The sequence below is a fragment of the Gopherus evgoodei genome, chromosome 2 (assembly GCF_007399415.2).
Source record: "Gopherus evgoodei ecotype Sinaloan lineage chromosome 2, rGopEvg1_v1.p, whole genome shotgun sequence".
In the NCBI taxonomy this organism is placed as follows: Eukaryota; Metazoa; Chordata; order Testudines; family Testudinidae; genus Gopherus; species Gopherus evgoodei.
Window position 1 is genome coordinate 53,097,464 of NC_044323.1, and position 27,374 is coordinate 53,124,837.

General features: G+C 38.9%; 1 protein-coding gene across 1 annotated transcript; it reads left to right on the plus strand.

Annotated features, from left to right (window-relative positions):
• On the plus strand, nt 1-27,374 carry TMEM106B (transmembrane protein 106B). The gene is made up of 8 exons (XM_030550677.1): nt 1-134; nt 5,398-5,619; nt 12,924-12,987; nt 17,043-17,202; nt 19,086-19,226; nt 19,317-19,366; nt 21,121-21,174; nt 22,148-27,374. Exons 2-8 carry the CDS (start codon nt 5,400-5,402, stop codon nt 22,284-22,286), a joined length of 828 nt encoding a protein of 275 aa, XP_030406537.1. The 5' UTR covers nt 1-134; nt 5,398-5,399; the 3' UTR covers nt 22,287-27,374.

Here is a 27,374-nt window from a genome sequence, read left to right on the forward strand (position 1 = left end):
CCTGCGTACTGCGCTCGCTGAAGGATCCGGGCTCCGGAGCTCGGTGTCTGTTGTTTCACCCGCCGCCGGGAGCCGGGCCCTGCCGCGCACGCAGCCCAGTTGTCTCGAGCGAGCAGCCGAGCCCGGCCGCGCAGGTGAGAGGGCGCCGAGCTGGGGCGGCGGCCGTCGGTGCTGCCGAGGGGACGCCGGGCATCGCGGCGGGGCGGGGGGCCTAGCGGTGCGGAGCGGCCTGGCCGTGTCACCCTGGTGTGGCCTGGGCGGTGGGAAGGGGTCTGGGGGGCCGGCGTCACGGAGTGCCGGCCGGTGTCACGGAGTGCCGGCCGGGGCCCCAGATCAGTGGGGTGTGTGTGTGTCTGGCGGGGGTAGTTGTGTGCTGAGGTGGGACGGGGGGCTCAGGAGCAGTGTTGTCCGTGTGTGTGTTGAGAGTGGATTTGCGGCCCAGGAGCTGTGTTGCCGTGGGGAGGCAGGGGGAGGTGTGTGATTGGATGGGTGGCCTAGGGGAGAGTGTGTGTGTGTGTGTGTGTGTGTGGTGAGGTGGGACCTGCGGCCCCGGAGCGGGGTTGTCGTGGGGGGCGGGGAGGAGTTGCGTGCTGAGGTGGGACCTGGGGCCCAGGACCGAGGTTGTGTGCTTAGCTGGGATGGGTGGCCAAGGGCATGGTTTTGTCATGCTGTTGTTTTGGTATGTGTGTTTTGTGGGGAGGTCTCTAACAGCTGATTATTTAGGTCTCTGGTGAAATTAAAGCTTCTGCTTCCCTATTCCCTTTCCTGTGGGTGACAGGGTTGTGGGATTCGAATGTAACCACACCTGGCTTCACTGAGGGGTGTTTCTCTCTGTTTTGTCCACACAATACATGAGTCTCAAGGTCCCAAGTTTCAAGTGTTTTCTTGAAACGCTTTTTGTTGTGTACTCAGCGGATAGCTGAAGGCTGGGATTTGACAAAGAGCTTGTTAAAAGCTTGTATATTGCACATCATTAGCCAGGCCTTCCCAGGCTGAACAGACTTGTAAATACCAAGTCATGTCTCTTTACCTCTTCTCTCTTATGTCTCCTGAGAGAGTTTGTAATACTAATGACTAATCCTCAGCTGATAGAGCAGGCAACTGCAATAAAATGGTATTGTCATTTTGTTTGCATTTGTGGAGTTGCATTTTAATTTTGTGTAATAAGAACTCCACCTTTGATCTGTCTTTTAAAAGAAAAGTTGCATCCATTTAGGCCATATATATATATATATATAAAAAAGTACAGTGGCGCTGCCGGTGAAGACATTAAAAAATGCCTCTGTGAGCGGCATAAAGTATGTTGGCTGGAGAAGCTCTTCCACTGACATAGTGCTGTGCATATGAACACTTAGGTCAGTGTAATTTATGTCACTAAGCAAGTGGTTTATTCATGCCTCTTCGTGACACAAACTATGCTGATATAGGCGGTAGTGTAGTACTGAGAAGTATTATGTCTAAGGAATTGACTACAGGATTAGAAGCCAGGAATTCCTATATTGCAATCTTGGCTCGGACACTGGTTTGTTATATGGTTTTGAGGTCAGGCAGCTTCCCTAATTGCTTTTTTTCTGTATTCTCTTCTACAAAATGTTATGGTTTTAAAATCCCATTGTATTGGGGTATTGTATTGGGGGGTATTCAGAATTGACGTTTATAGATTTGAGGTATAAAATATTTGTTAGATGAAATGGTAGTTTTCAATTAGAGTTGGCATTTGAATCTTCTAGCAGTGTAGCTGGACGAGTTAATTGCAGTTGTAGCATAACAGTTGCTGGGATTGAATCCACGACCTCTGGATCTAAAAGTATGATTCCCTGGGTATGTCTACCTAGAGAGTGTGCCTTCCAGCATAGGTAGAGAGACTCGCACTTGCTCTGACTGAGCTAGCATGCTAAAAAATAAGTTTGGACATTGTGGCACAGGTTTGAGTGCAGGTGACTGGCCCCGTCTGCTGCACATGTTGCAAAGTCCACGCTGCTATTTTTAGCGCAGTGCCTCCAACAGTGCTAGTGTGTCTGTCTACCTGCTCTGAGAGGGGGCAATAACCACTATTGCGTGAAGTAAAGAACTCAGGCTCCATAGCTCCAAGGCTGTGGCAGAATCATAAACGCTCTAAGTGGACTAATGACAACAGAGGGGCAGAGCCATCTTGTGTACTCAGTGAATAATTTAGTAAATTAGAAACTATTTCTGTTTTTGCTGACAAATTCCAATTATTGTAAATTTGTTCATTATTTAAATAGCTTGTGTTAACATATTTCAGCCTATAAATTGTTCACAAAATGCTTGCTGCCGCTTGTGCTGTGTATACTTTCTATTTACAATGTGTTGTGTTTTTAGTCATCTGAGTTGTATGGTATTTCAGCTCCATTATTAGCATGCCCAGATCCACAAAGCGCATTCAAAATGGTTGCAAGAATATCCATATGAGTAGGTTTCCATATCATGAATTTTCTTGCGACTAAAACTTGGCTTGTATGAGTACTTGCTAAAACCAACAAAATGGGTCATGAATATCGACACAAATTCATGATTTTTAATTCAAGCAAATGTCTGTGTTCACCCATCTCTGATGCAGTAATGCTGCTGGGACCATCAGTAAGACATCAGGGTAAGGAACTTCTGACCTTTTTCTATCCTTTCTAGTTGGTTATCCCACCTATTGGAATAATATCTTTTTAATAATCTGAGAAGTCCATACAGAAGGAATGCATGCAAGTTCTTAAAGTACTACTTTCTCTGTATGGGACACCTTATTGTACAACTGCAGGAATGGGGTTCCTTTATATTTTAGATTTCTTTTCTCTAGTACCATAGTGGAAACTAATGGCATGATCCTGCAGTTCCCACTAAGGCAAAATTCCCTTTCCGTTCAGTGGGAGCTTTGTCTGTATAATGCATGCAGGATCAAGCTTCACATCAGTGAGTTTTTCAGAATCTGAAAGACTGTAATCTAAGTCATGGTAGTTGGTGTGCTACCTTTTATTAAAGAATGATAGTGGTAGGTTATATGATCTGACTACTAGAAAGGTACAGACACTTGCAAAATATTTCACCTTGGAGTCATTTTTCTGCAGTCATAATGTTCCTACTGTTTAGCCTGGAGCATAGCCATACACCCACTATTTAGAGGGTTATTCCAGTTAGAGGTTGGTACAGAAAGTAGGGGACACCAGGAAGGGCTGAGGCTAATGTACTGGCAAGAAGTCCATGCCCCTTTACCCCTCTCCTTGCTCATCAGTTATCTTCCCTGTACTGTGATAGGTGGGGTGTGAGGTGGAGGGATGGATAAATCCATAATATATGTATCTGCCTCTGTTTTATAAGTGTGTGAAACTTGAAAACCCCCTTATCCCTAAACTGTGAGAAATTTGAAGTTCATTTGCGTTTCCCTTCCCTCAAATCTTCAGCCTCCTGATTGATGCAAGAGGGAAGTGGAGTGCCTTCATTACTCTTCCCATTTCACTGTTACCTGGTATTTGCAAGGTTAGCGAGTCCCCTAGCACTCGACCTGTCTCCTGACCTCTGTTTTTGTATCCTCCATCTCCCTTGAACATGTCCCTTGTGTATCTCAGCTACTTATAGGATTCCTGACCAATGTAAGAGTGCAAATGACACAATTCTTGTCAGTTTCACTGTGGCTGTAGGGTTCCAGGGACAGCTTTCCATTTCAATCTACTTCCTCATTAGAAAGTTAGGAGCAGCAGTTGGGGCATTAACACTGTCTTTATATATGGAAACTTATTTAGAGCCATTGTTGTAATAATGACTAAACATTTATATAATAAATGAAATATTAAATTCTGTAGAAATTAATGTCTTTGGCTCCTGTGTCTTCAAGCAAAGTTCCCTAGTTGCCCCTGGTTAGTGAATTTTTCAGGCTTAGAATACAGCTTTGTTATGCATTGCTACAGATAGAGGGCTCAACATTTTATTTGAAGGTTTTTTTAAAGCTGTTTTTTGGTTTGTTTTTTTTAAAAAGGTTAATTAGAAGTATTTTTAAAGTAAGTAATTTATAATGTGGATGACATGGTCCACCCAGTCATACAAATGTTAAAGTTGGTCAAAATTAGGGTTTCAGCTGTTGATGTGCTGATTTGAAAAGCAGGCTGAGTAAAAGACTATAGATCGGGGTCGGCAACCTTTCAGAAGTGGTGTGCCAAATCTTCATTTATTCACTCTAATTTAAGATTTCACGTGCCAGTAATACATTTTTAACGTTTTTAGAAGGTCTCTTTCTATAAGTCTGTAATATATAACTAAACTATTGTTGCATGTAAAGTAAATAAGGCTTTTAAAATGTTTAAGAAGCTTCATTTAAAGTTAAATTAAAATGCAGAGCCCCCCGGACTGGCGGCCAGGCCCCGGGCAGTGTGAGTGCCACTGAAAACCAGCTCGCGTGCCGCCTTCAGCACCCATGCTATAGGTTGCCTACCCCTGCTGTAGATTAAGGGTGTGAAGCTGATTTGTAAAGGGCCAAATTCCACACTTGGTTTTCTGTGGGTTGGGGTATAAATTTAGGACTCCATATTCCCCCTCAATCTACACCGTCCCACACTGATGTCAGTGGATATTTGGATAGAAATCCTTTTCAGCCTGTATGTGAAAACTAAACTTTTAGGTATTTATTTAGTACTTTATTATTCAGCAGTGCTCAACTGGAAGCTCTTCTCCCCTTTGTCATAATTTCTGTCTCTGCCATTGTTTTCTCATCTTTCCTTGCCTATATCTTTCTCTTCTGTCTCCTTTTGTTGTTCCCTTTACAGTTCTTCCCCTGCAGCAACTCCTAAATCCCACCTCCCTGGGGGCTTGGCTTCACTTCCTTCCTTGTTCTTTTTGCTAAAATGATCAGCACTGAAATAATGTTGTTGCTGAAATGTTATAACTGAATTTTAGAGTTGATGTCCATTTAGGATAATAGGGTCTGCGGGAATTCACACTTCTCAGTCATTGTTATGGGCTATTTGCAGACTCAAGCAGACATGACTGTAACAGTTATGCTCAGTTCATATTTGGAAACTTTCTTTTCCTTTTAGCGCTCCTGGTTGCAAATATTACTTAAAAAGCAAAAACAAATACTGTGATTTTGGGCAATCTGAATGTTGTGTGCCATATAAATATAATTGTAAAGCTGGATGGATCCTGCAAGTTATATATTTGACTTCTCCGCTGTAGAGCTTCAAAGTGAATGAACTCTGTTAATTGTCAATTGTTTAATTTCAGGTTGCATCTTGTTTTATTCTGACTTCATTGTATTATGAATTCCAAATGGATTGGGTTCTTTTCATGCCTAAGCACTGCAGTATTAATAGTGCCTCTTGGGTTTTGCATAAGACAGTAAACCATTTTTGAGTGTTTTTCCTAAAACATACTTCTAACTCTCTCTACCATCAGACATGGGGAAATCCTTTTCTCACCTGCCTTTACATACGTGTAAGGAAGATGGCTATGATGGAGGTACAGCATCTGAAAACATGAGGAATGGATTAGTTCACTCTGAATCCCATAGTGAAGATGGAAGGAGTGGGGATGTGTCACAGTTCCCATATGTGGAATTTACAGGAAGAGACAGTGTCACTTGTCCCACATGCCAGGGAACAGGGAGAATTCCACGTGGTAGGTGTTATATGCTTAATTTTAATCTATTTCCTTGTAAATGAAGCTAATACCCTGCATCCAATAGCTACAATTCTGTAACTGAAATTTGTTTTTTCTCTTCTATTCCTGTACCACAGGAAGACAGTCAGATGGAGTGTAATGAATCAACATTTTATAAATTACCTTTTTAGTATTTGTATCGGAGAAAATCAGTGCAAGACTTTAACCTTGATTTGCTTGTGCATATGTGCTCTTAACTCTTGTATCTAGGTATTTTATCCCTTAACTATATTGAAATGACTAGGCAGTTATACAGAGACACATTTTATGAGGTCTCTCACTTGAATATATACTGTGGTAATCAGAGCCTGCACCCTTAAAAATATTTAATAATGTTCTTGCTAAACTTTATTTTTAAAACATGAGTCAATTCAGAATTTTAACTGTCCATTAAGTATATGGTCTTCTAGTTGTCTTTTCTGTTAAATGCTTTCAGTATGCATTCTGTTTAACAAAAATGGTCAGACTCGTTTTGTGAGGTAACAGTTTTGATGATTGATGTGTAAGCTTGTACTTCATAATACATATTTTACAATTCTAACTTTTCAGTTTTATATAATAACTTTTTGTCAAAAGATATATCAAAGCTCTTTATAACTGGTAAGTAGTGTGTAGTTCCCATTTTTTAGATGGAGAAATTTAGACAAGGGTAGGTTTAATATGGTCAGGAACTAGGGTACAGAGAATCTGGTGTAATTCTTGCTTTGACAATCTGTACCTTTTAATTATTACACCTCGTAAAATGGCTTACAAATACTTATGAAAAATTGCTTTTATGGAAACGAATTACTGCATATCTCGATCATAAGCCGGTTCGTTTATAAGCCAACCACCTCCCCACCCACCTCCCAAGATGGATAAGTAAAAATGGAAAATTTTTATGATCCGTTCATAAGCCGACCCTATAATTCAGGAGTCAGCAAACTTTGGCTCCCGGGCCATGAGGCTAAGCTGCTGGCAGGCTTAGATGGTTTGTTTACTTCGAGCGTCCACAGGCACGGAGGTAAACCTAAGTAAACAAAGTGTTCCAGCATGCAAGTTGCTTACTCTGACTGGTCAGGACAGCAACTGGTGGGGAAATTTTTTGGGGGGAGAAGCTGGGGATCGGGGAATAACCCCTGTGACCAACCACACATGACCCCACCCTGGGGCCCCCCACATTCTCCCCATTCCATCCCTTCCCACCTTATCTGGGGAGGATGTGTCTGGCATGGCCGCAGCCTGCTCCTGCTGGCCGTGGCCGGGCGGCACGGCCACAGCCTGCAGCTGCTTCGGAGGCTGGGGGGAGAGTAGCGTGGCCAGAAGCAGACACACTCTGGCCCCGCCTCTTCCCTTCTGGCTGTGCTGCTTCTCCATGCTCCCTCTGTTGGGGGAAGGGGTTGTGTCCCACCTCTCCCTACCCGTTCATATACCCCTTCTCTGGTGCTTCCCTTTTTTATTAAAAATTCAGCTTATGAACAAGTATATATGGCACATTAGCAGCTATAGTGTTTTCCTTTTAGATGTCCTTTGCATCTTGTGTTAAAAGCTTTATTTCTCATTGTCTTTCTCTTTTAAAAAGCAGTCTTTTGTGCCTTTATTCTGTTGGACCTCTTTAAGTAGTAGCATCAATCATTCTCAAGACACGTATTTTTTTTTTAAATCATAATTGAGGGATTCAGCTCTCTGCAGGCTGTCATACTTTTGTGTATTGTGCATACTACAAGAAGAGGTTTTTTTGAAAGCCATGCATTTTGCATGCATTGAATAGTAAACATCAGTTGTGGTTTGGGAAAATCTGTTTAAATAGGTTGTCTGTTTCTGGACATGAAATGTTTTTATCCTGTGACTGCATTGTTGGATGTCCCTTGTTACTTATACTTTTCTTAAAAGAGGATGCCCTTGTCTGTGCATGTTGGTGCTCTTGACAGTATTCCTGCAAAGGTCCTCAAAGGTATTTGTGATCAGGAGGGTGAAATAGTTAATGGGACTTCATCATCTGGTGGTGTTATCCTTGCTACCTGACATTCCTTGGAGAATTTCTTGCTAGCTAGTAAGTAATGTGAGAATATGGGCAAAGTCCAATACCTAGTGCTGTTGACATTCAGCATTCTGGTTTAAAAAATATTCATGCACTTTTAAGTACCTAGTGTACACTGCTTTGAAAATAGAAACACTTTTTAAAGTGCTAAGTATTATCTAGATCTATCACAAATTAGTTTTAAGCTGTGCCCTTCATTATGGTGTATTTTACAAATTTCATTTGCAAATGTTCAGCCTCAGTCCTAAAACTGATTATGGTTAGCCTGGTCAAACAACTAGTAGATGCCCATGTCAAATCAAAATCCATCTCTTCAGTACAGTAACTCATCATTTAACGTTGTCCCACTTAACGTTGTTTCAGTGTTATGCCCCTGCTCAATTAGGGAATATGCTCGTTTAAAGTTGTGCAATGCTCCTTTATAACATTGTTTGGCTGCCTCCTTGTAAAGTTGCTGCTCTTCCACGGAATCTTACAAGGGAGCATTGCACAAGTTCCGCTTTTCTGCCTCCTTCCCCTCCCTCCCAGTCCTTCCCTTAGGACTTTGGGGAGGGAGGGAGAGGGATGTGGTATGCTCCTGAGAGGAGGTGGAGTGGGGGTGGGAAGAGGTGGGCCTGGAGCATTTCTGGCAAAATTCAAGCCTGTTCTCTGGGGAAACTGGTGCTGCAAAAGTGCTTCCTAATGTCCTTGCCTGCAGCGGGCTGTGCCTGTGTGGGGTAAGCCAGGGGCACTTCCCAACCACAATACAGTACTGTACAGTATACAGTATAATGCCTTTTGTCTGCCCCAAAAATGTTTCCTTGGAACCTAACCCCCTGTATTTACATTAAAACTTATGGGACAATTGGATTTGTTTAACATTGTTTTACTTAAAGTTGCATTTTTCAGGACCATAATTACAATGTTAAGTGAGGAGTTACTGAAATAGACTTTTCTGACAACACTAGAGTTCTTACTGTGTGTTAGGTAACAGGAGGTACAATCCTGGTGAAGACCAGGAAGTTGTAGTTTTACATGCTCCCTTTAGGATTTATCCTGACCTTCTAATATGTGTGAAAACTATAACTTCCTTATCATCACTAGCATATTGCCATCTGTTAGCTCATCTTTTTGCCTATAGAAGACATAGCCTTAGGTGTACTAGCCCCATTTTGATCAAATTCTATTTTGGCAAAGTATAGTCTTCCTAAAATTACTCTTGCATCTTTAATTTGACAAATTAGTCATCATTTCCCCTCATAAAAATGTTACTCCTGAGGGAATTCTGCACCACTGTGCATGTGCAGAATTCATGTGTCCCACAGAACTTTTTTGCTGCAGAAAATACATTCTTCCCCAGAAGTGCTGCAGTTTTACCTTTTTCCCACCAGAGGCTGCTGTGGCACCAGAACAGCCAGCTGCATGAACACAGCCAACTACTGATGGTGGGCAAAAGGCAGAACTGCAGCACTTCTGAGTCATAATATAATTTTGGGGATGAGGGGTCGGTGGGCGGGCAGGGGAGAAATTCTATGAGTGCACAGTGGGGCAGAGTTCCCCCAGGAGTAGAAGTTCATCAGAGTACTGTGCGTGCGGAGCCAAGTTAGGACAGAGTGGACACAGGTCTGCTAGGTGGGTCACAGGCTGGTGTTCAGAATGGCTCGGGGGTGTGTGTGTGGGGCAGACTGGGGCATGGGCTCAAAGCTAGTGGGGTGATAGCATTGAGCCAGGGGCTGAATGTGAGTTGGGGTGCAAGGCCCATTGGGGACTGGAGAGGGGGGCTGCTGGAATATATGAGGATGGGGGAGGAGGCTGCAGAAACCCCTGGGGCTGGGGATGCGGGAACAGGGGCAGATACGTTTGACTGTAAGGGAGAGACTTGGGGTCAGCCTGCATCTACATGGGGGAGGCTCCCCAACTCCCTAACAATTCAGCCCCAACCCCCCAAAAAACCTGTTCCATACTTCTCCCACCCACAACCAACAACCCTCCAGGTCACTCTAGGCTCCTTCCCTCTCTCTCAGCTCTTCCATTACCCCGACTCATCCAAGCCTTTGCAGTGATTCTGACAGGTGCAAGAAATACAGTTCTGTATTGTAGTTTAAATTAATTACTCAAACTTATGTATTAATTAACTTCTATATTAATTAAGTTCTCTATTCCTAGTAAGGAATCTTTGTCCAAAAAAAAAAATTACCAGAATTTTTAGGGAGGAGGGGGCGGGATCTGTATTGATGCAGGCATACCTGCTGAGAGATATTTAGAAATAAATTACCAAAATAATTGAAGCTGGCATGATTATATTGTGGTGTTTTGACAAAATATGCAAAATTTTAAAATACTGTGCACAAATTTTTTAATTTTTTGGTGCAGAATTCCCCCAGGAGTAAAATGTTGTTTTGGCATAGAATGGCTGCCACATTCTACTCCAGAGAGAGAGATTTCAGTACAGGTTTAAAGTCCTTGTTCAAGTACAGGTTGTAAAGCATTTCAGAATCTTCTGGGAGGAAAGGCACCAAAACCATTTGAAAAAATTTTTTTTTTAAAAAATAGCAACAAATTTAAGATCATGTAATTTCCAATTAATATCAGTATCAGTGTAGTTGCTTACATAAACCTAATGGATTTTGTATCATTAGGCATCACATCTGCCCTGAGTCCTTCTGTTTTTGTAGTTTTACAACCATATTTTTTTCTCTCCTGTTGCCATGTGAAAGACCTGTACAAAGAGCTATCAAATATTTCAAGTAATCAAATTAAATAGAAATGTTTTTAATTTTTCCTGTTATGGTAATACTAGGTGTTATGATAATAGGTAACACTTAAGTTGCAGATCTTTCTAATGTTAGAGTTAATGTTTAGTAAATCAAAATAGAAAATTGTTAAACATACAATTTTTTTATTCAATTTTTACATTAGGGTGACTTATTTAAGCATTTATTCGATACGCATGTCTCATACTAAACACTAAAAAAGTGAGCTAATTAAAGTCTGCAATAAAATATTTTCATTAGAACTGGCTAATAGAGTGAACTGGTATTTTTAAGATAAATTCAGTGCACTATAAAATGAGATTTCAATTTAAGTAACAATTGTGAATATTTGAGACTATATTGCCCAATTGGAATTACAGTTTACTTGGATTCATGCTTTTGTTAAACTGTAGCAATCATATGGCATTTTTCTTGTCTTTTTGCCAAATCCAGCTGTTCAACACAATGCACAGAGTAAAAATAAAAGTAGCACTACAATATTTTTTGCAAAGTTTTTGAAGAATATATTTAAACAATCACATGATTATTTTTCATATTTTTTTCAGTTTCTTTCAAACAAGAACAAATATTCCAGAATTTCTCAAACCTCTTACCATGTTTCTAACTCTTCTTGTATTGCAAACACAAAGATTTTTGCACTCTGAGGAAACTTTGTGTGGCTTTATTTTTGTTGTTTCCCCAGTCATTAGTCTATCTACAACTGAAAACTGTGCAGAGAAGGGACTGTGGGCTCGTAAGAAAAATGTAGAAATCTGTTGATGTGGACAGGAAACCAGTGTGTTTTTAACTTATTTTAACCTCCACAATACCGTATCGCAAAAGCTATGTTTGAGCTGAATGGTGCAATTTAATATTTAGATATCTGTGATTAGGTGCCACACTTTAACCCAACGGTTGTCACATGCTGTGTTGCTACATCTACCTTATCTCCTCTCCTGCTTCTTGTACAACTTGCACATTTAAATAACCTGCATACTTTCAACTTCTCTTCTATGCAGGTCCTGCTTGTACTTTCAAACTTTGTCATTTGTTTCATTTATTTGGACTTGTATTTTTTAGGGGAAAGAATACCACGTGCACAAATTACTAACCCATAGGTCTTTTTCTTTAGTAGGAATTGTATGGAAAATTCCCGCAGCTCTTAGACTGTTTAGCCCTCTGAGGGAATGTGTACGCTGGGGGTGGGGAAAGGAGACCCAGTGAACGAGATGAATCTCCGAACCTGGGTTCCAGCCTGAGAATGTTGATACTGCTATTTTTAGTCCCATAACGTGAGACCCGAGTCAAGTGCCTGGCTCTGAGACTCACTGCTGCGAGTCTCTTTGTAGATGTATCCTCCCATCTCACAGGGTCCTTGAGCCCAGGCTCCTGCTCAACCCCACACGTCTGTGCTACAGTTGAACAGTCCCTTAGCCAGAGCCCTGCGAGCCTAAGTCAGTTAGCACAGGCCAGCCATGAATGTCTAATTGCAGTGTAGACATACCCCAAGGTAGCTCTGGGCTCAGACCCCCAATGATAATCCTGTATATCCTCTTCAGACACAAACAATCATAAGTAATCTTCATCTCTCTCTTCATTTTTTCTGTCTGTCATATTAGCTACACATTGGAGTTTTTTCCTCTGAAGTGTTTATAAGTGTATCACGTGTGATAATAGTTAACGGAGCTTTCATAGATATTCAGCTCACTGCCGCAGGAATAATTTATTGATACCTAGAGCGTGTCTTGGTAAACTTTCAGGTGGTCTTTGCAACTGAGGATATTGTGAGCAAAATTCTTGTTCCTGACATTACAGGTTTGCCCCAAATAACACTCGTTCTTGTTCTTGCAAGCTTGGTTTTGGTATTAGTGATTTGTTCTTTTTCTTTTGCCGCCATACTGTTCAGATTGTTAATTTTCACTCATTGAGGATTATTCACTTCCTATGCATCAAAGGTGTGCATAGTGCATTACAAACTGGTCTTTGCTCCAGGGTGCTTACAATATTAAAAAATTCAATTGTTGAATCATAAGAGGGGAACAGAGGTCAGAAATGAATGAATTGGAAACTCTTTGGTGGAGGGACTGTGTATTCCCATGTGTTCATACAACATCTAGTGTAATGGGCCCCTGGTTCTGTTTGGTGCTTTTGGTGGCTAATGCAATACAAATACTTGTCTTCCAGAGAAACAAGTATTTCCTTTCACTGCCCTGTCAAAAAATTGCTTCTTAACCTTTCTTCTGAGAGAGGCATATGTCCCTTAATACACCCGTAGCAGAACAATCTCTGGGGAATTGAAAGAATTTTTGTGTAGTCTGTGAAGAGATGTTCCATACCTAAGGACACTTTCCAAAATGTAGTTTTAATTACTGTGTCTTTTTATTAAAAACAAAAATCCATCATGAGGTTCCATTAAAGTCTGCTGGAAAATGCTGTTTGAACTGTTTTTGTTTAGAGATAGGTAAGTCCACCTAAAGATATTTCTGAAAACTGTTGTTGTATATTTGTAGGGCAGGAAAACCAGCTTGTGGCACTGATTCCATACAGTGATCAGAGGCTAAGGCCAAGAAGAACGTAAGTTACAGTAAGAATATGAATGTATGAAATGAACTTTTCTTTTGCTGATAAATTGCATCACATTTAACATCAGAATATAGGTGGTGGGTTTTTTTTCCTCTCTAAAGAAGAAACATAAGTGATCTTTTCTTGGGCTCACTATCTCCAAACAATATTCCTTAACAAAACTAACCGTAACTCTCAAAATATTAACAAAAGAGGTTCAGGGTAGCACACACCTGTTTTCTAAGAAGTTATTTTGTAGCACAGTGCATAATGCAGTACAATATCTTTTGGGCTATAGTTATATCAAATGATTAATATTTTAGAAGACTGTGGCTGTACATTGCTTGAGAATCCAGTAGCCTTTACTCTAGACCAATGGCAAAGTAGCTTTTAACCTGAAGGCAAAAGGCCAAATTCATTGCTGACGTAAGAAGACACAACTTGACTGTCACATCAGCAGTGAATTTGGCCCATGTTGTCAAATAAGTCAACTGTTGTATATTTCTTTGGATGGTTTCTTGGTCATCAGTGTCAAGGATCAGTAAACTCGTTACTCTGGTCTAGCCCTTTTCATTGCTGCTTTCTCTGTATTAAATTTAATAGATCTGCCTATGTGTTAAAACAGTTGAACCTTAGTGATTTATGATGTATTTTATGATAGTCATCAAAAGATTTTAGATTTTTGTGTAATAGACTTTTATTTTCATGTCTAGCAGACATTAGAAATCCTACAATACTTAATTTGGCAACAGTATAATGTTAACAATAATAGCAATTATTAACAAGTGCATGGAAATATTAGTGGATACAGAGATTTTTATAATTCTTTATTTTAGGTTTGTCATTTCTCTGCTAAACCAGCCCCAAGTTCTGATTTCCAATACCTAATGTGTTTTACTGATGCCATAGCTTTTATTAATTTACTCATTTATTTGCTAGTAGACCTCATTTTATAATACTGAATTATGGCAAGATACCGTTTTTTATAGGGATGTGAAAATTGTCACATTCTACAACTTTAATTGTGAGGACTTGAAGATTATACTGAGAGGTTAAGAATCCTCTGGATTTGGTACAATGGTAGGTCAGTTGTGAAGAATTTTTTGTTTGTTGTCCAAAACTTGGAACAAATTTGCGGCTTTGTAAAGCTGTATTACAAGGTTTTATTTCATATGCCTTGATTTTTTTCCAAGAAACCAAAAGTCATAGTTCTTAGTTAAACAGACATCTAAGCAAGCTAGTAGCATTGCTATTTAGCTTTAGTGTAAAATATTTTTTCCTGTAAGACAGGGAGTTTTACAAGGCATATGGGAGCCTCATTCTCATATATTACAATATATCAGAATTTGATTTGCCTGCTCTCTCAGTTCTGGTGGTTCTATTTCAAATTAAGAGTATTTTTTGAGTAAGCGGTCTTTTTCTTAAATATATTGCGCCCCAGAATTAGGTTTAAAAATTTTAGACCAGAGCATCCATATGTGTTGAAGTTCGAGTCACTAATTACATCAGTTACTTCCGTATCTCATAGACTCATAGGTCAGAAGGGGCCAATATGATTATCTAGTCTGACCTCCTGCACAAGGCAGGCTACAGAACCCTACCCCTCCACTTTTATAACAACCCCTAACCCAGGACTGAGTTATTGAAATCCTCAAAACTGGTTTGAAGACCTCAAACTGCAGAGAATCCACTAGCAAGCGACCCATGCCCCACGCTGCAGAGGAGGGCGAAAAACCTCCAGGGCCCCTGCCAATCCGCCCTGGAGGAAAATTCCTTCCCGACCCCAAATATGGCGATCAGCTAAACCCTGAGCATGTGGGCAAGACTCACCTGCCAGCACCCAAGAAGGAATTCTCTGTAGTAACTCAGTTCCCATCCCATCCAACATCTCCCCGCAAACCACTGAGCAGACTTACCTGGTGATAATCCAAGATCAATTGCCCAAATTAAACTATCCCATCATAACATCCCCTCCATATACTTATCAAGTTTAGTCTTGAAGCCAGATAAGTCTTTTGCCCCCACTACTTCCTTGGAAGGCTGTTCCAAAACTTCACTCCCCTAATGGTTAGAAACCTTCGTCTAATTTCAAGTCTAAACTTCCTAATATCCAGTTTGTACCCATTCGTCCTCGTGCCTACATTAGTACTAAACTTAAATAATTCCTCTCCCTCCCTAACGTTAACCCCCCTGATATATTTATATAGAGCAAGCATATCCCCCCGCAGCCTTCTTTTGGCCAGGCTAAACAAGCCAAGCTCTTTGAGTCTCCTTTCATAAGGCAGGTTTTCCATTCCTCGGATCATCCTAGTAGCCCGTCTCTGGACCTGTTCCAGTTTGAATTCATCCTTCTTGAACATGGGACACCAAAACTGCACACAGTATTCCAGATGGGGTCTCACCAGCGCCTTATATAACGGTACTAACACCTCCTTATCCTTGCTGGAAATACCTCGCCTAATGCATCCTAAAATCGCGTTTGCTTTTTTAACAGCCATATCACATTGGCGGCTCATAGTCATCCTGCTATCGACCAATACCCCAAGGTCCTTCTCCTCCTCCGTCGCTTCCAACTGATGCGTCCCCAACGTATATCTAAAATTCTTATTATTAATCCCTAAGTGCATGACCTTGCACTTTTCACTATTGTATTTCATCCTATTGCTCTTACGCCAGTTCACAAGGTGGTCCAGATCTTCCTGAATAGTATCCCTGTCCTTCTCCGTGTTAGCAATACCCCCCAACTTCGTGTCATCCGCAAACTTTATTAGCACATTCCCGCTCTTTGTGCCAAGGTCGGTAATAAAAAGGTTAAATAAGATCGGTCCCAAAACCGATCCTTGAGGGACTCTACTAGTAACCTCCTTCCAGCCTGACAGTTCACCTTTCAAGACGACCCGCTGGAGTCTCCTCTTTAACCAGTTCCTTATCCACCTTACAACTTTCATATTCATCCCCATCTTTTCCAATTTAACTAACAGTTCCCCGTAGGGAACCGTGTCAAACGCCTTACTGAAATCGAGGTAAATTAGATCTACCGCATTTCCTTTATCTAAGTAATCCGTCACCTTCTCAAAGAAGGAGATCAGATTGGTTTGGCACGATCTACCTTTAGTAAATCCATGTTGCAGTTCATTCCAGTTACCATTGACCTCTCTGTCCTTGACTACTTTATCCCTTAAAATTTTTTCCAAGACCTTACACACTACAGACGTCAAGCTAACAGGCCTATAATTACCCGGATCACTTTTCTTCCCTTTCTTAAAAATAGGGACTACGTTAGCAATCCTCCAGTCGTACGGCACAACCCCCGAGTTTATCGATTGCTTAAAAATTCTCGCTAACAGGCTCGCAATTTCACGCGCCAGTTCCTTTAATATCCTCGGATGGAGATTGTCCGGGCCCTCCGATTTTGTCCCATCAAGCTGTTCAAGTTTGGCCTCTACCTCAGATGCGGTAATATCCACCTCCATATCCACATTCCCGTTTATCATCCCTCCATCATTGCTAAATTCCTCACTCGTCTTATTAAAAACTGAGGCAAAGTACGGATTTAGATATTGGGCCATGCCTAGGTTATCCTTAACCTCCATTCCATCCTCAGTGTATAGCGGCCCCACTTCTTCTTTCTTTGTTTTCTTCTTATTTATGTGGCTGTAGAACCTGTTACTATTGGTTTTGATTCCCTTTGCAAGGTCCAGTTCAATGCGGCTTTTAGCCTTCCTCACTTTATCCCTACATGTTCTGACCTCACCAAGGTAGCTTCCCTTGCTAATCCCGCCTTTCTTCCATTCCCTGTACTCTGAACTCTGCTTGAAAGCAAGATTAACCTATACTTCAAGATTTTTCTTAAACATAATATGCAGTTTAATTGTTTTCAGTTTAAATGGAATTTAAACAGAGTGAAAGTTTGAGACAGACTGGATTAAATATCTTGATTTTACATAGGAATGCTTATATACTTACAAAGAAAATAAATGGTAAGATAGAAGTGGTTTGAATTTTATAACCAATCACCTTTGTTGGTAATATCACTAGATTAACAGTTTGGTTTTTTTTCCCCCCAGAAAGCTTTATGTGACTGCTTCTGTAATAGTATGCTTACTCCTTTCTGGTCTGGCTGTATTCTTCTTATTTCCTCGTTCCATCGATGTCGAATACATTGGAGTGAAGTCAGTATATGTCAGTTATGAAACAAGTAGGCGCATAATATATCTAAATATTACGGTAAGACAATCTGAACATTGTGGTAAAGTGAACAGTAAATTTGTGTAAATAGTTTCCCCTTAAAACACAACATATGGATCCAGGCAAAAATGCTTTATTATATAGGATTTTACTAGGTACATAACGTGTATCATTTATTTGTAAGCATTCTGACAGTGTTTACCCCAACAGGCATTTTATGTGGATTATAAAGATAGTGACAACTGTTTGAGTGGTCAGATTCTCTTCTCCAGTTTGTATAATCATGGGCTGCTACCCTCAGTTTACTGTCAGACTTTCATCTGGTCTGGATCTTTGAGGAACAGTAGAGGTCTTGCAGGTAGACCTAGAAGTAGAAACTGGGATTTTTCCTCATCTGCTCTGGGAGAGTGTGCCAGGATTTTGGGTCTACTGTTAAGAAAGATATCCCTTCCTTAAGTCTATACCTGTACTCCACTAAAAATAGTATACAGAGTAACTGCAGTTGTTGAGGTGGATATCTCTTAAAATGTGGCCTTCTAAAATGTAAGTATTGTAAGTGTTCAGTACCAGCATGCTGAATTGGATAGAGTAGTGAACAGAGATGACCCCAAATAATTTGATGCAGAGGTGTCAGCATGCTGGAAGGGGCTACTCTGTGGATACAATAGCTAAAAGCTCCCATGTAGCGTCTGTATTACAGATCCACACATTCTCCTGTGAACAGGGGAAGTAGATTCAGTTTTCCTTTCCCTCACAAATCTTCTTGGAGTTGGAATCTTTGATGAAAACTCGGTTAATTTTATGTGAACAGAAATTAATTTCCTATTACTGTCTGCATAACTTAATGAGCTGACAGTGCAGGAAAGAAAATTGGGTATACTTCTACAACACTCACATTCTTGCCATTTAAGACTTGTTTATCCTAGAAGAAATGAAATTTAATAAAAATATTAGCTAACATTTGTGAAAACACCACTGTCTCTGCCTGCACCAGATGCTGCCTAGTGTTTTAACACATGGTTCTCACTACACGTTTTTTGGTGGCTGCTCAAGTATTTTAGGAAAAAAATATGAGATTAGCTTTAGGAAGAACAAAAAAAAAAAAAAAAAAGCAAATGTCCAAATCATGGTAATTTATTTATTGCTAGCTAGTAAGTCTGTTGTGAAAAGTGATATTAACTAACATAAAAGTATCACTTTTCACAGCAGATTTACTCAGCCTTGGCAAGCCTGGGGACAAATTGAACCCTGGATGGGGGTTGGGGGAGGCAGCGGGGATTATGGGCCATAGGGTGGGTGAAAGGCTGGGGGAGGCAGTGAGGGGCTGGAGCCTGAAGCCCTGTGGCCAGCTCCCGAAGCCCCACGGCTGGGGGACAGGGCCCGGGGATGGAGCCGGAAGCAATGCAGCTGGAGCCCCAAACCTGCTGCTGTCCCACCACACCAGGGCTGAAGCCCAACGCCTAGCCCAAACACCCCGGGAAAGTGGGAAACTCACCAGCTGCCTGCTCCTCCTCCAGTGTTGTGACCCAGGTGTCTCCAGAGGAGTGCAGGGCTCAACCCCTGCTGGCAGCCCCAGCACCAACACCAAGGCACAACAGGGAGGGGCCACTATTTTGCCACTTCCTCTCACCCCCATCCCCCCATCACAGCTCAGGAGGCTGTGGCTGCAAGAAAAGCCCTGGTGGCTGCATGCGGCCATGGTGACTGCATTTGAGAAACGCTGTAATTGTTAGATAATATGTTTAGAGAAGTATGTGGAGTTAGATAAAGCAAAAGTTAGCTTATACACATATTCCATTTTGATATGAGACACTTCAATGTCTTGTACTCAACAATTTTCAAAACGGTTCTTTTTCAAGAAACTCATGATGGGCAATTCTAAAGTTTTTTGTTTGTTTGTTTGTTTGTTTGTTTTTTTGCAGAACACCCTAAATATAACAAACAACAATTACTATTCTGTTGAAGTGGCAAACATTACAGCCCAAGTTCAGTTTTCAAAAACGGTTATTGGGAAGGCACGGCTAAACAATATCACCAACATTGGTCCACTGGATATGAAGCAGGTAAATGTGGATATGTTTTTGATATGAGCCATATTTGATCTTATGTGTTTCTGATCATTTCATTGAATTATTGTTGTGGGTTTTTTTCAGATTGATTATATGGTGCCCACAGTCATACAGGATGAAATGAGCTACATGTTGTAAGTGTTTGGCTTTTAAAATATGTGTGTGTCTACAACATTGTACTAATGATGCTATATAGTGGTGCCCACTAAAAACTAACACCTTACCACATTGCTGTACTTGTGCTATATTTGGATTAGGAATTACTGAATATACAGCAGTAAAGCACATACATACTGCTTTTTTATGAATGTTAGACAGGAACATGGGCATTGCTGTAGTCAATCAGACCACTGGTTTCATCTACTTTAATTTCCTGTCTCTAGCATTAACCAGTACCCAATGATTCAGAGAATGGTGCAAGAATTCTTGCAATGAGCTAATTTACAATAATCTGCTCCAAGAAAAAGTTTCTTCCTAACTAACTGTCTGGCTGGGAGTTGATTTATGATGCAAAACATGAAGGATTATAACCCTTATATTTATTCTATTTGGACTATGGATGTCACTATGGCAGTACAATGGTGATCCCTGTGGTTGCAATTGAGGAGACACTTAATTTATAAGCATTTGTTCATTTATAACTTCAAAAAAGAAATGTATTTGGTTTGAAATTTCAGTTGAATTTTGTAGTTTGGGAAAATTTAACACTGCCATTTTTGTTACCATACTATGAAGAATCTTTTGTCCATTAACGTCTTTCAGATGAGCTTTCTGTATTTAATTCAAACACAGTCAAAAAAACATTTCAACTTGATACAACTGTAGATACCAATTGCAGGGTCTAAGCCATAGTACTCAATGAGAACTAGTGTCTTGGGTATGTTTGGAAAAAAATTAAAAAAAATTATAATGTGAAATATGAACCTAGCTTACAAATGCTTAAACACTTGTATTTTCTGCACTTTTAAAAAGAATATGTACAAGTCTAATGATTCAGATATATGACTTAGCTCGGAATCTTACTACCATAATTATTTTTCATATTCCTGAATGTCCAGACTTAAAATAGATGGGCACAGTTAATCAGAAAATCCTGCCAACTTTGTTGACTCTTTCCCTTGCAACTTTGCACCAGGAGTCTGGCAGAAATCTTATGCTAGCTACATTACAGAGCTTACAGTCGTGTAGCTGCATCGCTGCTAGTGGAGACGCTCTAAACCAATGGGAGAGAGCTCTCCCTTTGACTTAGTTACCGCATCCGCCGCAAGCAGCGATAGCTATATCGGCAGGAAAAGCCCTCCCACCAACATAGCTCTGTCCACACTGGAGCTTAAGTTGATGTAACTTATGTAGCTCAGGCGAGCAGTTTATTCACACCCCTGAGTGACATAGCTTATACTGACGTAAGCTGTAGTGTGAACGTAGCCTTAGTGATGTGTTGAGGCTTTTCTGTTGTGCTTTCTTTGCTGATATCTTAAAAGATTTAAATTGCACTATTGGTTACAGAGCCCTTCTATCCCCTGCTTGAAATTTAAATTGCAAGCCTATGACTAAACACTTTTTACAATACAGACTTTCCCTTTCCTCAGTTTAAAAAAGACCAGTTAACAGGGGGGAAAAAAATTCTACATTTATATAGAATGACTTTTTGCATGTAAACTTAAAATGAAATTTGTGTGTAGCGAAGATGCCAATATGCTCTATTTGCAGCAACTTTTGACTAATAATATTTTGTAGTTAATTGACATTAATAGCAGTTCTTCATATTTATTGCTTTTTTAAAGACCAAGGAGCATGTAAATATCCTTTCAATTAGAATTTTAGTTCTGTATTTTAGCTTGTTAAATCTTACTACTTGATTACTCTAATTCTGGTTTTGTTTTTTCAGTGATTACTGTACCTTGTCATCTATTAAAGTGCATAACATAGTAGTCATGATGCAGTAAGTACGGATCACTTGTATTTGTGCATAAAAGTAATTAGTGTATCCATTCAATGTATTTGAATTTTTTTCATTTACAATGTTCTTAAACATGGGGGAAAATATATTCTATATAAAATGAATATACATGGTAAAAATTACTTAATAGTTCATCATTTCTGTGCATGGTTCAGCTTTTAAGAAATTGTGTGCAGTTTAAATATGATTTTGCTTAACATGGAGCCTGGAAGCGTGAAGAAACTTGCACAGCCAATGCCAGTGCTCTATCTGCTCTGTGACTGAAGACCTTTTGTCTCCAGGACTATTGGTCTGATAAGTCATATTTGCTAAATTAGTTTTTTAGGAAGCCCTTAAAATGAATTATGTTCACTTACAGGCAGGGTTATAGTTGGGTGTGTTGTGGATTTTTTTTTTTTTTTTTTATAAATATAATTACAAAAGTCTCACTGGGTTTTATAGTTTAAGCCTGAAACTGTCTCTTACCCATCTCTTCCCTCTTCTCCACCTGCTTATATTATCTCTGTTGCAAGCTCACTGCCAGTTTTGTGTGTTGGTGTGAAGACCAGAGGTGTTGAATATTTGGATGTAAATATTTACCTTGCCTTTGTACCCAGATAATAAAAAATAGATCAAAGTTCAAGCTTTTCCAGTTTGTCTGTATAACATTGAATACAGTCCATCATGACTATTTTTAAAACACAAAACTCAATGATATGCTAGGAGTGTGTTTTATGGATCAGATCTAAATTGATATTGGGGTAAACTCCATTGGTTTCACCATCCTCTCCAAGTATAGTGTAGTCACACACAATATACTAATGTGGAATAAAAATTGCTTAATTTATATAAAATGTTTTAAATAAAATTTTTGAAGAAAATGTATATCTGATTTTAAAATACTGATCATCTCACAAATTCCTTTTGTGTAGCCTTTACAAACCAATGTCTCTCCTTTTTTTTGTCTGTATTTAAGAGTGACTGTGACAACCTCTTACTTTGGCCACTCTGAACAAATATCCCAGGAGAGATACCAGTATGTAGACTGTGGTGGAAACACGACTTATCAACTGGGCCAATCAGAATATTTAAACGTACTTCAACCTCCACAATAAAAGCCGCACAGTGGATGATGCAGAAAGAAAAAGATGGCTGTTGTTGCTGCCAGACTTCATCTTAGTAGAACTGTTGATCAGATTTGCTACTATTTAAAAGGGTGTGTGTGTGTGTGTGTAAAGTTTAGCAACCTGAAGGTCTGTTCGCTTATAATACGATCTGTGGGAGAAGGAAAAGTGCAAAATGTATGTAGCCACAATTGTTGAACAGTGTGTTTCTCTTTCTGTTTTACTGTTATGATATGTAGATATTTCTATCAAATTGTTTCACTAGAAAAAATGCATCTTAAATTTTCGGACAGAGAACTTGAATGATTGCCTGCAGCACAATGTGGTTACAAGAATTTTAAAGTCAATGTGCATATATTTATCTGTATAGATGAAACAATGTCACTAAGGAACATTTTGTAAGAGGAATAAATATATAAGCTAAAAGTTAAATACTAAGAACTGAAACTATAACATAATACAGATCAAGGCTTCTATTTAAGTCACCAGTTTCCTTTAGAGTATCTGGATATGTCTATATATGTGGTAACTTATAGTCCTTGAGGATGCATTAGTAAACTTATGGAAAAACAGCTTTCTTTGTATTGGAATTCTGTTTTAGATTTTATTATTTCCCACTCCTTAAGCACAAACAAAACTCTTATTGACTTGAATGGAGGTTTTTGTTTTCCTTGAATGTGGAATTTTGAATCTGGTGTTAAGTTGGCTACTGTTCTTTTGTTTTTGTTTCTACCTCCTCCCTGCCCCTACCCTAGGATGGGAAGTTTAAAGAAAATGTTCATTATTCATATTTTTAAAAACGAATAATGCATATGACACAAATTCATGACTGCTTTGCAAAATTCATCAAGTTAAACAAAAATGTTGATATCTCTATTGGATAATGAAAAATACAAAATGCATAAAGTTTTATTTAATTTTTTGTTGTAGTAGCTTGGAGTACAAGTGTATCACTTTCAAGTTTACACAGAATCACTTAAACAGTGTACATAGTAAGTCTAGATATGGCTTTTGGGCAACTAAGTATAAACTGAAAATATAACTAATCATAATTGCTTTGAAATATAAAGAATGTGTACCTAACACTGACAAGTAGTTTAACATCTGTATGGACTGAATAAGCAATAGTTGCCGAAATCCTCTTAAGCCCTCACACTTCACATTATGAGATTGGAGAGTGACTCTTTTTTTTTTTTTTTTTTGTGATGTTTTTTGGTAAAAGTGCAAGTGCCTATTCAAACACTAAACTACAAGAACTCAAATATGGCTACTTTCTGATAACAAAATAATCCAGAGTAAATGTCTTCAGTGTCACTGCATGCCAGGTATAATTGGCCGTGGAACTGTGTGCTTATGCATTTCAGCTTGTGAGGAGCATAATTTAATTTCGATTTAATCTTAAAATTTCTTTGATTTTTCGAGACTACCTTTAATGTGTCTTGTTCTTTTACTTGAACCCAAATAAGGTCTTCAGTTTTAGTTAAAAGAATCCTGATTTAGTTAGTTCTAAATTGGATTCTTTACAGGTTAATGTATACTTGCCATTGAGCGATTAGATTGTTAAATTGAAATGAACAGTATTTTTAAAAAACAGGAACTGCAGCTTTAATGTTTCCACATCTTGCTAATATAGGATATTAAAAATAAGAATCCAATTCATTGGCAGTTGTTATATTCTAAAGATAACTTTTCAGTTAAGAAATAGTCTGAAAGCTTGAAAACGTAATTTTGTTGTTGTTCATTGGTTTTTTGTTTTCCCCTTAACATTTTTTGTTGTATGTAGCTAAACTTCACAATTAAAAAAAAATAAATTACGCTGCTGTAAGTGATGGTCCTGCTAAGGGTTCTGCATGGGTGTAAAGGTGTGCCTGCCTATATCCCTTTGTGTTATTGGACTTTAAATCATCACATTTCTGTAAATAGTGCTGGTCAGGTCACACTGATTGAACCAAAAGACACAATGCTGGCATTACAAAACCAAGTTACTTCTTGCCTTCTAAAAACTATTTTTGGTAATTGGTTGTAAACTTAAAAAGTGGTGAATAAATAGAATCAAAAAAGTTATACTGCACTTAATATAACCTAGTGCTGTTATATACATAAACATGTAGTTGCAAATGCCCAGGTTTTGACTATGGCTGGTAATAGCAAAGTATGTCTGGGGTGGGCGTTGGTGATTGGTGCTTCTAGGTTGGCTGTGTGGGAAGTTTGTACCAGTATTTGTGTGGAACAGCTAACTGCCAACAGTTTAAGAGAGCTGATTTCTCACCCAATGACTAGGATATAGAAAGGCTCTGGCCAGACCCATGTGCCAACAGCAGAGAGTACTGTGTGGTAAAAGTTGCTACTTTTAGAGCACTTTGCCACTGCAGGATCTTCCTAAATCATAGTATTTCTGGATCTGGCCATGCCAGATTTAAGGCCAGAACCTGCCAATGGTACAGTGCAAAACATTCTGTGAACAAAACTGGGGGTTCAGAAATAGACTGAAACTCTTGTGTAACTTTAACTTTACTTCTATATAATCTTTTTAAGTATTGGCTATTTTGAGACAATGATCCATTAATAAATTGTCTTGCTGTGGACAGTGCTGTCAGTAGTAATACATCAGTGTAAAAGCTAGTTACTTTCCTTAGGCTAGTCCAGCTAAGAAACTTTTGGTTCAAGATGACAAGAATGTCGTTCTTAATATTTAACTGCTAAGGGTATGATTCTGAAAAGGGATCTACCTGAGTGTATGATGGGTCTAATGAGTGAGTTCTTATGCAGAATCAGGGTCTGAAATAGTACAAGAAATGTAGGTTGGAAAGCGTTCTCTTTTCACGGAAGCCTCAAAAGCTGCTAATTAAGTCCATAGTGAAGCATATCCATGTATAATTTAGTTTGTAAAATACTGATTTATTTGGCCACAGAGTCTCTGAGGAGATGGTATGTAACTTAAATTTAAGGTGCTTATTTTGCTTCCATTGGAATGTTAGCTTGGAATTGACTCTGGAACTGTGATGTGGGGTGGAAGGGGAGGCTAATATAAATGTATACTGTAACAGCTGATCCTAGATGTATTTGGCTAAAATAACCCATACACTTACTCTTAACTGGATTGATCTCTTATCCTTAGGACTCATTGATGTTATCAAAATTTTTGTTGTTTTTTTTTTAAAAAGGTATCCTACAAACCCTGGAGACTGAATACATAGTAGAGGAGTTCAAAAGGCAACTTTTGTTCTGAAAGACAGAGCCCATGATATGTTATTACTCATGAATTGTGGAAGAAAAATGCCTTCTAGATGTTCTACCACATTTGTAACTTGTTTCCTCATTTGGAGGCTCTTTGATAGAAGATTACAATTTTTAAAATAATTATGCAATGTAGAGGTCAGTGTTCTTGTAACAATTTGCTATGCAGTATAGCTTGACAGTTTTAATGCACTTCTGATGCATGCGTGACCTTAATATTAACATTGCTGTTACATTTGACAACTTTATTTTAACACACACTGATTGATGTTCATACAAGTGGTCCTTGAAATTCTCCAAGTGAGTAATCTGCTAAATAGTAGTATAATTCAAAACGTTGTTTTTGTTTTTTAATGTACAGTGACTAGATCAGACTACTCTACCAGCAATGCTTTACATTTTCATCATGGACTTAGTGCTACCAGCTGATTAACTGAAATATGTCCTTGGAAAGAGTGAAACAATTGACGTGTTTGGAGGTGGTGTGTTCAGTGTTAAAGGCAAAATGTTTTTTAGTTGTCGTTAAAAGCTGAAAAATGTAACACGTCTATAACCAAAAACCATTTTGTAAGTTGTCTGCCAGTAACTTGGCACCTGCCCCTGTAACCCATTTCTTGTTTGTATATTCCTGTGAACTTCAATGAGACTACTTAATGTGCAAGAGTTAGTTACATGAATAAGGTTTTCAGGATAAGGCCCTTGGTAAACATTTGTCATAACTTAAGAAAGAAATAATCCAAAATACCACATCTGGCAACACTTCAAGATATATTCCTTTTCTAGAAGGGGAAACCTACCTTCTTTTAAACTATTAATCAGAAATGTGTTGGGATAATAAATAACTAATAGACTTTTTATTCAGCATGTTAAAAACATGAATTTAGTATGTTAAGAGGTCTAAAGGCAATAGTATTCATTATTTAGAATGATTTTTATATCAGTCTTGAACTGTCTTGCTCACTGGAATGGTAACAACTAGATGTATTACAAAAGCACCATATACTTTTTTGTTTGGGAAACCCTTAAACGCTAATTTATTTAATTGGTTATGCTGACGGTAAAGAATTGTAGTGATTTGTTGTTTGTTTGTTTGTTTGTTTGTTTTTTCTACTGGTGATGGAATTCTATTCTTGTTTGGGCGTACTTAAGATTATCAAGAACCCATCATTATTTGTCAGGAACAATTCTTAATTGGTAAGAAATGTGGAGAGCAGAGAAGCCCCAGTGTGTGGGCTCTGTCAATACCAGATTGTACTCCCTGGATTGGATTAAAATGCTGAGTTACAGCTTTAGGTATTGGTAGTGCACCAGTAAGTATACTGCCATTTCTTATGGTTGATGATTGTGAACAAGCCCTACAGTTTTGGCATAGTTGTCTATTGGACATTAAAGTTTTTACATTATATACTAATTAAGCCACTTAATTACCTAGTCCTTTACTTTTGTTTTAATGAGTCATTTTTCACCAGTTTAACCACTATTAATGTTCATTGTACGGAAAATGCATATTGCTAAAGATATGTATAGAGATGCTAATAGGTGATAACTATTTTTGTAATTTAGAAACTGTAACTGTTACTCTTGTAATTGTGTGGCAAATATAATCTGTTTGCATTCAGTTTATTAAGCATGGTAAATAAAACTTCCATGTGTCAAAGTGTATGTGGACATGCTTCTAGGACACATCGATTGTCTTAAAATGTTAGCAAACTGAGGGGAATATGAAGTTATATCACTACTTGTGTTTAAAATTCTGAAAGAGCCTTCATAATGTGGGATTTTAAAAAGAATTGTGCACTCATTTGGAAAGAATGCTATTAAAAGTTAATTTTTGAAAGTAAA